The sequence below is a fragment of the Macrosteles quadrilineatus genome, unplaced genomic scaffold, assembly GCF_028750875.1.
Source record: "Macrosteles quadrilineatus isolate MER2022 unplaced genomic scaffold, UCM_ALF_1.0 Scaffold_7__1_contigs__length_78375512, whole genome shotgun sequence".
Taxonomy (NCBI): Eukaryota; Metazoa; Arthropoda; class Insecta; order Hemiptera; family Cicadellidae; genus Macrosteles; species Macrosteles quadrilineatus.
In genome coordinates this window covers 10703151-10715301 of record NW_026542600.1, presented here as the reverse complement: position 1 = coordinate 10715301, position 12151 = coordinate 10703151, and the positions used below count along the sequence as shown (strand labels likewise).

The following is a 12151-nucleotide window of genomic DNA, read 5'->3' as shown; positions in this document are numbered from 1 at the left end:
TGTTTTGCCTCATTTGCTTAGTTGAGTACCCGCCTGTCATTAAATGTCTACTACAAATCATATCATGGCCAAAATTTTTGTGTTTTGGCTTATCATTGTGGTTTAATGCTTGTTATAATTGCAGTTTGTACGGTTTTCATGACAAACGCTTATGTAAAACACGCCTTAACATGGACTGCAATATGTGAAGTTCCCTACCGGCTTTGACTTCTGTCAAGGTTTTTGGACTCCTCGCAAACTTAGCTTCAATCCTCTCCACAGCATCTGAGGATGGCCCGAACTCCTCCCGACACACAAACATCTAGTTGTCTTGAATTGTCTCACCCAACGAGCTATGCAGTTCCGATGAAGAGAATCCTTCCAAAATTAGGTCGGAAAGTCAAAAGTTCTGCTAAACACTTGCAAAAGCATCAGTACAAGCAAAAAATACAAAATGCCTTTTGTTTTGTAGCCATTTGTTGACAAACTTGTGGTACTAAACTAAGCAACTGAGACTAACCTTACTGAACATAACCTTGCCAAAACAAGCTTTTGAACATGCCCTTTTCATTGTTATGACAATCAGCTGTTTGAAATCGGGAAACACAACGACTTACCAACCATTTAATTTTGCACCATTCTTATTGAAACCCCCATATTTAAAACATTTTGCTGTGTGTAACATCACAGCTGTTCTGTCATTACAAACAAATAACACTTCAGAATAAATGGAACTTAATGATAGAAAGAAATGGGCTTAGCTTAGTTTTTCTAGACATGTAAACTGTCATATATTATGTACTAAATCTATCTAGGGTAAAAATATATGTCTTAACTATGATTTTAAATAACACAATATGCAATATTATTTAGTTTGGTTTGAGGTTTGACCATGACTTTCCATTATTGTGTAGACTTGTACCTAGAGTAGAAATGAACGTGGTTAAATGGAGCCTATACACAGAGTGTGCTGTAAATGACTTGTTTCTGTAAAATACACTAACCTTTGCACTCCAAACTAAAAGGACAACTTTGAGTAGCTAAACCACATTTTTTTTGTCAAATCACTGTTTGATTAGACTGTTATAGGTACATACCTTGCATCAACAAGTTGCGGTGAAACTCATGACATGTTTCGCCTATTCATGCATTGCCAAGTGATCTTTACTAGAATGTTACATCCAAATTAGATTTGTCAATTACAGTCAAGTGAATGAGACGCGACAAAAAAATTTCAACATTTAGAGTAGGCCTACTATATACTGGTTGAGGTACGGGAGGCAGTCTGCAGTCTAAATGTTTAAATATTTTTTTTTCGTTTTGTGAATGTGTGTTTATTTGACTGTAATTGACGAATCTAATTTGGACGAAACATGTTTGTAAAGATCACTATTGACAATGCCTGAATAGGAAAAACATGTCGTGAGTTTCACCACAACTTGTTGAACTGTTGACGTACGGTTGTTGTGGTAAACTGTGCGAGTGTCTCATTTAAAAATGTTCTTTTGGAATAAAAGAATTTGATGCATCTTATTTGTTTCAATGGAATGTGTAGGCCTACTCCAGTATCTAAAAGTATATGGTTTGAGTTTTCGCATGACCAAAAATCTTTTTGTGATTAATGTCAAATAATATTTATTAACCCTCCTGTTCTCCCCAGGTGATGGAGTTAGAGAACAGCATCTTATCCTGTGCCAGTATAACCTCCGAGGTGGCTGATTCTCCTCCTGGCAGTGAAGACGTTACTCTGGCAGAATCTGAACAACCTTCCTCCCTCACCCCCCGGCTCACACCCAAGATGAAGAGGCAGATGCTCAAAGACAGGTTAGGAAACATTAAAATGGAGTAAAAGGGCTGACCACAAAGTACACTCAACTGTGTAAACCTTAAAACCGCAAATTTCCTCAAACAAGATAAACATGGAATTAATTGGAGGCCAAACATTAAAAATAGGAATGAGCCAATTCTGATACTCGATTCCACAACTTTTAAGTTGTTCTTGATTTGAGCTAATAAACCTTTATTCGTACTCAATTTTTTTTATGTATTTATTTTTATACTCAAGACTCACACTGGTAATTACACTAACAAATTCAAAACTAATTTCTATCAACTGAAATATTTAAAAAATTGAGACTCGAGGGTTAATACTTAGGATAGTATATCCACTGGGGAGTTTATGCTGTCTTTATATTGTTTAAATATACTAAACTCAAGGGAAGTCGCTTTTAACCGTAGGTGTAAGGGAAAAATCTAGAAAAAGGTTTTTAAAACTCTTAAAAATTTGTTTTTTCCAAATTTTAACCCTTAAAACATGAAATGTTCAATCATCATTAAAGCCATCGTGTAAAGCCTACAACATAAACAATTTTGTATATTGAAGCACTGTTGTACAGAAACCAGCATTGTATATTAATAATCTAAACTTACATTGTGTGTCTATGAATCAATGATTTTTAGCCTCAGAAATGTATGCCTCAGATACATTCTAAACCTAAGGTAATATTAGGACGGATCAAATTGTAATGACAAGTGTTTTGCTATAATGTGACGTTTATTTAACCTTGCAGCTATCTTTAGGGTCACGTACATTTACTTCGGGTGATGGTTCAGGAATTAAACTCAAAGCTCTTTACAAAAAAAAACTTATTATACAAATAATAAAAAAAAAACAATAATAACAGCTTCCCCAACAAGGCAACAAACTGTCTTTTTTGTACATAATGTAATGGCCTTTTTTAGGTAAGCACAACAAGTAATTGTTTTACAATACTTCCAACCTAGCTATTTGCTCAACATTGCCAAACACTTTCTCATTATAATTTGACTTCTCATATTATTATGTCGCTTAAATTATTTTTCATCTAGTTGGATTGACTTTTCACCTCAAAGTAGATATCAATTGGTTTGTTGTGTTCGTAGGTTCAACACATACACAATCACTGGTGACAAGTCAAGCAGGGACAGTTCGCTGGATGCTGATGTCAACTTGGACTCAGAAATAGCAGAACCCCCCGTAGAGCCTTCTTCTCCAGCCAAACCCAAGAAGATGACACCCAAACAGCGACGGCTGGTGGACAAGGAGAGATTCCGAACAAGGACTTTGGGTGACGAACAGATCCCAGTTCCTCTCTCCCCTCGAGAAAAAAGATTAGCCGACAAGGAACGTTTTAGAACGCAGACATTAGATGCCCCGGCAATCATATCTGCAGAAATCCCTGATGTAACATCTACTACCGGAACTGTACCAATGACATCAGAATGTGCGAATGAAGAAGAGAATGAAAGCGACGATGAAAAGTATGAAAATGATGCTGAAGGTAGCGCCGACGATAAACCCAAACCAGTTGTTGTAAAACCTCTTGAAGTCAAGTCTGTGAGGGGAAGAAAGAAGGTGCGGAGTCACATTCCCGTCGTCAGTAGGAGTCCTGCGAATAAGTCTAAATCACCGAAACCTCCACCACCTTTGCAGCGGCAAGGGACTTTCACCAAAGACGAACCTCAAGTTTCTTCAGGAATACCGGTGTTCACCAACTCGTCTGCCAAGAAGCAAATTCCGGTGAAGAAGAAGACAATTTCCGGAGCCACGGGGATCCCTGCTGCTCCCTTGAGCAAGAAGGTGGTAGCCAGCGTAGGGAGAGGAAGAGCTGGCAGTTTGCCAAGAAGTGAGGCAACACCGAAGCCTGCAACCGGAGTGCGATCGTCCAAGTCAAACCAAAGTTTGAAAAGCGAGACTCTGGGTCCAGGAGCAAGATGGAATAGCAACTCAAGCCTCCACACACCTGCCCACGCTCCTACCCCTGCCACCAGCAAGATTGCCAGTCTCTGGAAGAAAGTAGAGGACTCCAAGAAGAAGAAGGAAGCTGAGGGAAAGGACAAGAGGGTCTGGATCGGTCCCAACTCCACACCTTTACATTCCAAACAGGTAGGCTAGGTTTGAGTTGTAGAAAGTTGCAAATTTAAAAAATGTCAAAGAAGAAGAAAAGGATACACAACTTACTTCCTAAGAAAAGAGTTCCAGGCAATTGAAGAACACTTTTGTGATCATTCAAATACCTGGAACTCTTTTTTGCGAATGTTAACATTGTCTCACTCTAATTACTTTGTCTCACTCACTCCAGATTTGCAATGTGAAGGCACGAAATAGTGAGTGCATAACATGCAGACAAGGTCGTATGCGCGCGAAATACGTTGGCAGCACTGGCTGTTAATCAGCTGGTCAGCTGTTGTACTGTTGTATCATTAAATGTAATATTAAAAGTTCACTTCTGTGTAAAAATATGTCACGTTTCTTTACCAATTTATTTGTTTTATGGTAACTGTAGGAAAAATATAATGTGCAACTTGAGTGCAAAGTGCAATTGCCTCATTCGAGAAACCATTCCTAAGTATTTCTCTCGAGTGAGTCAATTGCTCCCTTTGCTCACTAGTTGCACAAATAACTATTGTACTATCCTTGCTGGTAGAGAACAGTTTTTACTACAACTCACATATAGAACATTGGTATACTTGTAAAAATACCCTAATGATTGTTGTAATCTGTTTCAGGCCGTGTGAAAAAAAGGCTTCTGAGCTTTAACCTCCTACTGTATATAATTATTGTCAGTTAAGTTTTTAAGACTTGCTGGGCACAGAAAACGGCGTAATTGTTTCATATGAGAAAGTGTGTAAGGCTACGTTTTTAAACTTTTTGTACTAGCGATATAGCCTGCAATTATCTACGAGTATTATTTTACGAATTAGTTCTTAACTCAGATGGCTGAAAAGAATAAAAACAATGACTATTAGTTTAAAACTAATCAATTCCAGTATATAAACAAAAGTATTTTCCCACACAATTTTCAACTCGCTTTTCTTTTACTATACTTCTTTTCAGCCATCTACTTATGCTCTCTCATATATTTCAATTTAGAGACTGGTTAATCCGTTGAAGGTTGATTTATATCTCCCCCTTAAAGTTCCATTGCTGCCTTCTTGCCACATTTTAATTGTTTGACCAGGGTTTTGACTGTATATTTTTTCTTAGCCCTTACATCCATCACATTTTTTATTATTTGAAAATAAAAATAACAATGTTTATGCGAATATTACTTTAGCCAAGATCGCATCATGTTACGATAGCAAGTTTTTGCAGTATTTTTATAACCATTCGTAAAAGTGTACCCCACCACATTTTTGTAATTGTTCATCATCACATTTAACGTTTAAAATTTGATGTGTAATTGGGCTCACAGTAAAGTTGTGTCCAAAATTATACTTTTTCCTGTAAATATAATATTTTTACTTTCAGTAAAGTAAAAAGATAATTTCTCTGATTTCTAGAATCTTGAGTTTTAGAAAAATTTGATTTTTCAATTTTGAAAAAATTCTTATCACAACTGTTATTGATTCGTAGGAAAATTATAATTATTAAACAACAAACATTTCCTTTATGATACTTTATCAATCTTTATTATTGTGTAATATTCACTTAGGTAATGAACAAAATGCATTTAAAATATTGTAATTCAGTTGTGCTTTGATATATTTTAGGCTGATTAATAATCATAGACAAATATTAGTTTTGTTTATGAAATAAGTTAATTTAATGACCTAATTTTTAAAATTACATATCTTTAAATGATTTAACATCTTTGTTAGTTTATACTTTGGTAGCGGGACGTTGAATGAAGAAGTATACTGCTCGTATACCTCTGTTATTTATGTCGGAAACGCACCCTTCTAGTCTTTTGAAAAGTTGCAATGGTGCTGTATGATCTCAAACAAACCTTTGCTAAATCTATGTTATTTGTCCGATACAACGTTTGTCAGCATTTATTATTCAAGAGAAATGTTTTCCTGTTCCTCGGTTCTTTGAAATGTTGGGATTTGAGAAATAATCGAGGTTGTTGAATTTCTCGGTAATATTTTGCTATCCAATGCTTAATTAATTAAAATTACTGAACAAAGTCATTGATTCTCTCTTTATCTATTTGTAGGATATTAATATTAGACTTTAATGATTGTTATTGAAATGATTTGTTTACAAATATTTATTGTACGATTGTTGTATTATGAACCACGAACGTCGGTTTCAGTTAGCAATGATTTACAAACAAGACATTTCTTGGAACGAAACATAAAAGTAGTCATTTTGGTCTATGCATTCCACTTAAGCAATATGCATCACCCGCGAACTCAACCTTAGTTGCTTATTTTATACTACATTTGTATAGGTAGATTTATGATAAACTATTCTACCGGGGATATGCAAGTTATATTTGTATCATATTGTTTATAGAAATAATTTATGTTTAAGAGTGTTTGTTCACTTCTTTACCAAAGTTTTTTCACTTAAGAAATCCAATTTAAGGTCGATTGACAAGTGCTTTGAGCGATGTTTGTTTTAGAAGATTATTTTTATTTTGTTTTATACATGTTCCTTTATACATTATAAATTTAGGAAGCAGAGACGAGGTTTATTTTAAGTTATTCTTTTTTGAGTCGATGTTTTTTTATAAGTTTTGGTCTGGTGTAAAATGCATTTTAAAGCTATGTTGCTTTTGTGTTTCTGGACTGAAATTATATAGCTGATAATTTATAATAAATTATATGTATAACTTACATGGGTTTGATGATTTTTTCTTACACCTTTCATAGTTTCCTCATTCAATTATAAAATAATATATCCCTGATAAAGTGTGTGTCTTATTTAGGTTTCCTGGTTAAAGGAACACACATCATGTATGGTTATTGGTTAGAATCAAAATTTCTTCCATAAAACATAGAAATCAGCCAAATTTAACAAGTATATCAATAATGATTATTTAATACTCCATGGGAGTAACCCCTAAGACTAGTTAACACTGAATATCTCGGCAATCGATATGCATTCGAACACTAGTGCAGACTTAAGTGTTTACATTTCTTTAGTAAACATGTCTTATACTTTGACAGAAATTAGGTAGGCCTACTTTATTTGGAATTAAAACATTTTGCACAACTTAACAATCATATTTTTATAAAAAAGAATTTACAGATTCGCAGTATTTCTTTTCAGATCACATTTAGTATTGATAAAATTAATGAATGACTTAAACGCTTTTAGGAAATATAAAAAATATTTACATCATTGTTGACAAAAGTTTTCATGTGTAATTTCTTCTACCGGTGACAATATACAGATTTGCCCTCCTAGATGAAGACCACAATTAAATTAAGCTGCCTTTAAAGATTAGATTGTCTTATCTCTAATTATTGCAATTACTATTCTGGCAATAGCTAGGTTATGTTTGTTTTTTGTAAAGCTTTTCCAGTTTCCCATGGATGGTGTTAGTGATAGTTTCTCAAAGTGTGGATAATTTGGTGTTATTTTTTCTGCCCAGTGTTAGAAAATCATCACCTTAGGTTTCCAATGATCAGGTAAGCTAATTTGTCTTATATAAACATCAATATTTTGCATGGTTTTCATTCGTTTTACATTTTTGCTCTTTTCAAGTAAGACTATAAAATATTTAAAAAAAAGTCTCTTCCATGAGAAGTAGCCATTTTTTTATCTCAATACAAATTTAGCAAATAAAATTTACAAATAGGGTGAATAAATTATTTTAACAAAAATATTTTTATAACAAATACCGATCTGCTCTTTCTGATTGTTAAATAAACATGTAACCATTTAATCTAGCTACACTAAGTATTTGCTTCATACAGCTGTTCTATAGGTAAGGGCACAGAACTTAGCGAATACCCTCAACTAAAAGACATGATTTTTGTTATTTGCATGTAAATTGAAAAGTAATGACAAAATGAACTTCCAAATTGTTAAAAAAAACTTTTGCCCTAACGGGGAACTTTTGAATATTATTTGAGAAATATTTGTGGACATTTTTTATCACCACAATCAGTAAAAAAAGTTTTCAGATGATCAGGGGGTCGGTAGGAGGGAGGTTTTTTAATGTTTATAAAAATGAAAGTGAACCTTGTACAATCAGTGATAAGTTATGTTAATTGAACCTATAAATGTAGCATTAGGTTGTTATGGCATATATTACCACAAACTTCATTAATTCAAAATTTTAAAAAAACATAGTTTTATATATTTGGTTTTTATGACGATAAAATTTGGTCAATGATGAATAAGGTACTAAACCTTGTGAATATTAAACAGTTTTTGCAAAAGATAAGTCAAAATCAATATACAGTATTCTAACGACTTTGGCAAGGGGAAGTTTAGTAGTATTACAGGTTTTTAGTACATTTAAATAAAAAAAATTAAAGTTAAATAGTTTATGATAGGTCAGTGTCCATCACAGAATATTGCTTAAAATATCGATTTTCTTTAAATGCTAAGTGACAGATTTTCATCAGAACCTTTCGTTTTATTTGTCAAACTGTGATTTTATTACTGTATTCTCAAAAGTTTTAAGAAATAATAGAAATAGAAATAGTTTATAAAAATATAAAATAAATAGTTTAAGAGTTTGCATTTTTACCAACTGTTGCACTTAAAATAAATGCAAGATGAATTCATTTATACCCTCATTTTGTCTCTAATTTATTAACTACTAAATTCAAGTAAACCCTACTATTTACAATAAATCCAGCATATATTTGTTTCAAAGAGTTTTTAGGCAAAAGGTCACTGAAAAGTCAAACATTGGTTATCATTTCCAAAAATTGAGTACAAAGTTCAGTTAAAGGTAAAATACTGTTGATACAGACAGGTTAAGAAACAGCAAATTGTTGAACTGATAAGAAACTGCACCAGAAACAAAACAGCTGATCAACAATATTAGTCAGCTGATGATTCATTCTGTTGATAAGACCACCTGTGAGGAGTGAGAAATGTGTTAAATTTCTCCTTCATACTTATTTGTTTTTCATACTCTGTGGTAAGAACTATGTCATTAATACAAATATTGATACTAAATAGTGCACATAATGACGCCTCACCTATATCTGATGTCTGTTAAATAATTGACTAACATTTGTGATTGTATTTTCAATAATGTCACGGCAACCAACTGAAATACCTATGTAATCAAACTGTAAATTTTTAGGTGAATTATAAATGTAAAAACCATAGTTCTCTTAAGAAATTTCAATACAAATTCGGAATACAATTTTTTTTAGATATTAAAGACTATTACATACTAAGCTTGGGTCTGGATGCCATTTTTAGCATCTTAGTAGGCCTATTTCAAAATAAAAAAGTAAATACAGTCCCTAATGGATGAATTGCATCTTTGCAATTATAATATAATATACTAGAAAGGCATTTTCAGTACAAGTTGTGAATAATATTTTACATCACAATGGAAAAAAGAGGAAATACCTATATTTATGTTCACATTAATATTGTAATATCGAGGATCAATTAAAATAGTTTGTAGATTGCAAATATGTATCAGAGCCTGACAAAAATAATTAGGTGCAAGGGAAAGGAAGAATCACTAATCAGCTGATTGTTTCTCCTTGCTCTAATTTTGAATAAGTTTACTGATGATTTCCTTAAATATATCAAATGTTGAAATTTTTTCTTATCCTCATTCTCTTCTGGTTTGAAAAATACTTACCCAGCCTACAAAAGGTCAAATTCATTTTAAATAGTCTATCATTGTTAGTATTATTATTTGTTGTCTGATGGAATCATTACCAAAGATTATAGTGCACATAGTAGAATGTTTCTTAAATTATGAATGAAGCAATCATTTTCATTAATTATGTTAGTATTGGCATATTCAAGCTCAATTGTTTTTTAACAAGTCAAAACATGCTTTAGATGTTACAATAGGACTACATACATGCCATACTTAAAGCATCAAAGTATATAACATATACAGGGTGATTGATATAAGTGTGCCAGCCGTTTTATTCGAAAACTAAGAGATATCAAAAAAAGTTAAATGGTAAGTGCCTTGGATTTTTTATTTAAAAAATTATAGTTAAGTCAAAAAAATTATTTTAGCCGCCATTTTTCCAATATGGCCGCCAACTTTGATTTTTCTTATGGAACATCCTGTATTTTATGATGTATTCTGGTAGAAAAAGTAATTTTAAGACGACTTTATTCTTGTGATTTTTTTTCATAAACCTAACCGTTTCAAAGATAATAATGGTTTAAGTTGTGAAATTTTGAATGGTTTTCGAACAAAACAGCTGGCATGCTTGCTTAGGCCTTTATCGAAACTCTTTCTCATGCAGAAATTTCAAAACTTTAACCATTATTATCTCTGAAACGGTTAGGTTTATGAAAAAAATCACAAGAATAAAATCGTCTTAAAATTACTTTTCTACCAGAATACATAATAAAATACAGGGTGTTACGTAAGAAAAATCAAATTTGGCGGCCATATTGGAAAAATGGCGGCTAAAATAATTATTTTGACTTGACTAAAATTTTCTAAATAACAAATCCAAGGCACCTACCATTTAACTTTTTTTGATATCTCTTATAGTTTTCGAATAAAACGGCTGGCACACTTATATCAATCACCCAGTATACTTTGATGCCTGTCTTTATTTAATTCTTTTTGTCTATGATAGTATTAATTTTCTTTCCGTATACCGGTATGTTATGAAAATTAAACAAGTACTGTATTTATAATGTATATCACACAAGGTAATTTTGTTTTGGTTAGAAATTAATTTTTTATCACCCGTACCAAAAGAAGCTATTTTCGATAACAGATGAAATTACAGAAAGTAGTTGTGTCCAAAGCTCTAAATTATGAGCAAGGAAAATAAACGATCAGCTGATTTTCTCTCTCCCTCTCTCGATTAGTTCGCCATTTAGCCACTACGCATGCTAGTGTTTTGTTAAGGATTATTGATAAAGATCAGCTGTTTTCATTGTTGCACAATCTAAATGTATACAGAAACAGGAATTAGTTTGTTTTGCTGTGATTTTATCATAGAATGTATTTAATATTGTTTAAAATACGTCTAACATTAATGATGATGTGATGAAAAAAGCTTCAGAGATAACTAAACACATTCCACCACAGAAATCACAGGAAATATATGAAGAGGAATACAGATACAGAAAGTTTACGAACTGGTATAAATGGTACAAATTACAAAATGTTAACAGAAATAAAGTAAGTGACGATTTATTATATATTTATCTAAAAAACCTATCATAATTATGAAACCATATAGGCCTACGTTGTGAAGTAGATTTTCAATTATAAAGAGTGGTGTAAAACTATTTTAAATATTACTGATGAAGTCTGTTAATCTGTATGTGTGTATTTTTACTTCGTGGTGAAAAGTATATTGTTCATAACTCGTACCGAAAACAACTTTCGGTCCTAGTAATAAATTGTCTTAGAACAAAACCTTGTCTAACTTATAACACCAAATTAATTCCACATAATTATTATTTGCATCTTATCAATATCTATTTAGTTCGTGGTTTCAATGTTTTGCAAGAACTTATTTGTTTCGATTATGAATTTAGATGTTTGCTTGTAAATTTCTTTGCAGTTATTACAACTACAAGGGAAATGTATATCTTTAAGACGTCTTTTAAAAGATATATGCATGATCTGTAAAATAATAAACTAATTGCTATTACCGATTAAAATTAAATATGCAAATCCCAATTCAACCTAGGCTGGAAGAAAATTTTATAAATTTGTTACATTTGTATTACAATATTTAATAATGTGTTCAAATCACAGACCAGGCAACAAGATTTCCTTGTCTGTGGTTCTAATTGACTGAACTTTCTAAAAAAATAGTTGATCCAGGTGATAATTAATTTACGATTTTAATATTTGGAATACTTACGTACTAACGTTCATTTGCTATTTTCATTCTAATATAGTGCTCGCCTAACAATCAAACTGTCGCCGGTTCGATCCTGAGAAAAGTCGTCAGCTTTTTGATGGTTAGAAACTGGTCTCAGCTGTTCTTGATAATTGAGCTTTAAATAAATGGTTCTGACTAATTAAACAGCTGATCTTAGTCAGTAACTAAGCTACACAGATCATCACACACCATTCTACACTCATCCTTCACTCATATTTGGCTTCAAATTCTCACCTACATGTCATCCCTATCTCAATTATTGGTCGATAATTAATTGGAATTTGATATTATTGTATCCTGTGGATTTAGCCGATATTTTAGACCTACCAGTTCCTGTCTGTTAAAGACAGGCTTGACTATCAATTAGTCTAGTACAAAC

General features: G+C 32.4%; 1 protein-coding gene across 7 annotated transcripts in view; it reads left to right on the top strand.

The window, feature by feature from the left end:
* LOC128999158 (adenomatous polyposis coli protein-like) overlaps positions 1-4696 on the top strand; it is a 172968-nt gene extending 168272 nt beyond the window's left edge. For all 7 annotated transcript variants that reach the window (XM_054425533.1, XM_054425529.1, XM_054425534.1 and 4 more), the window contains 3 exons: positions 1640-1803; positions 2902-3904; positions 4528-4696. In XM_054425533.1, coding sequence (XP_054281508.1) covers positions 1640-1803; positions 2902-3904; positions 4528-4536 — 1176 coding nt within the window. In that variant the 3' untranslated portion in view covers positions 4537-4696. The remainder of the gene's footprint in view (positions 1-1639; positions 1804-2901; positions 3905-4527) is intronic.
* Positions 4697-12151: the final 7455 nt, after the last annotated feature.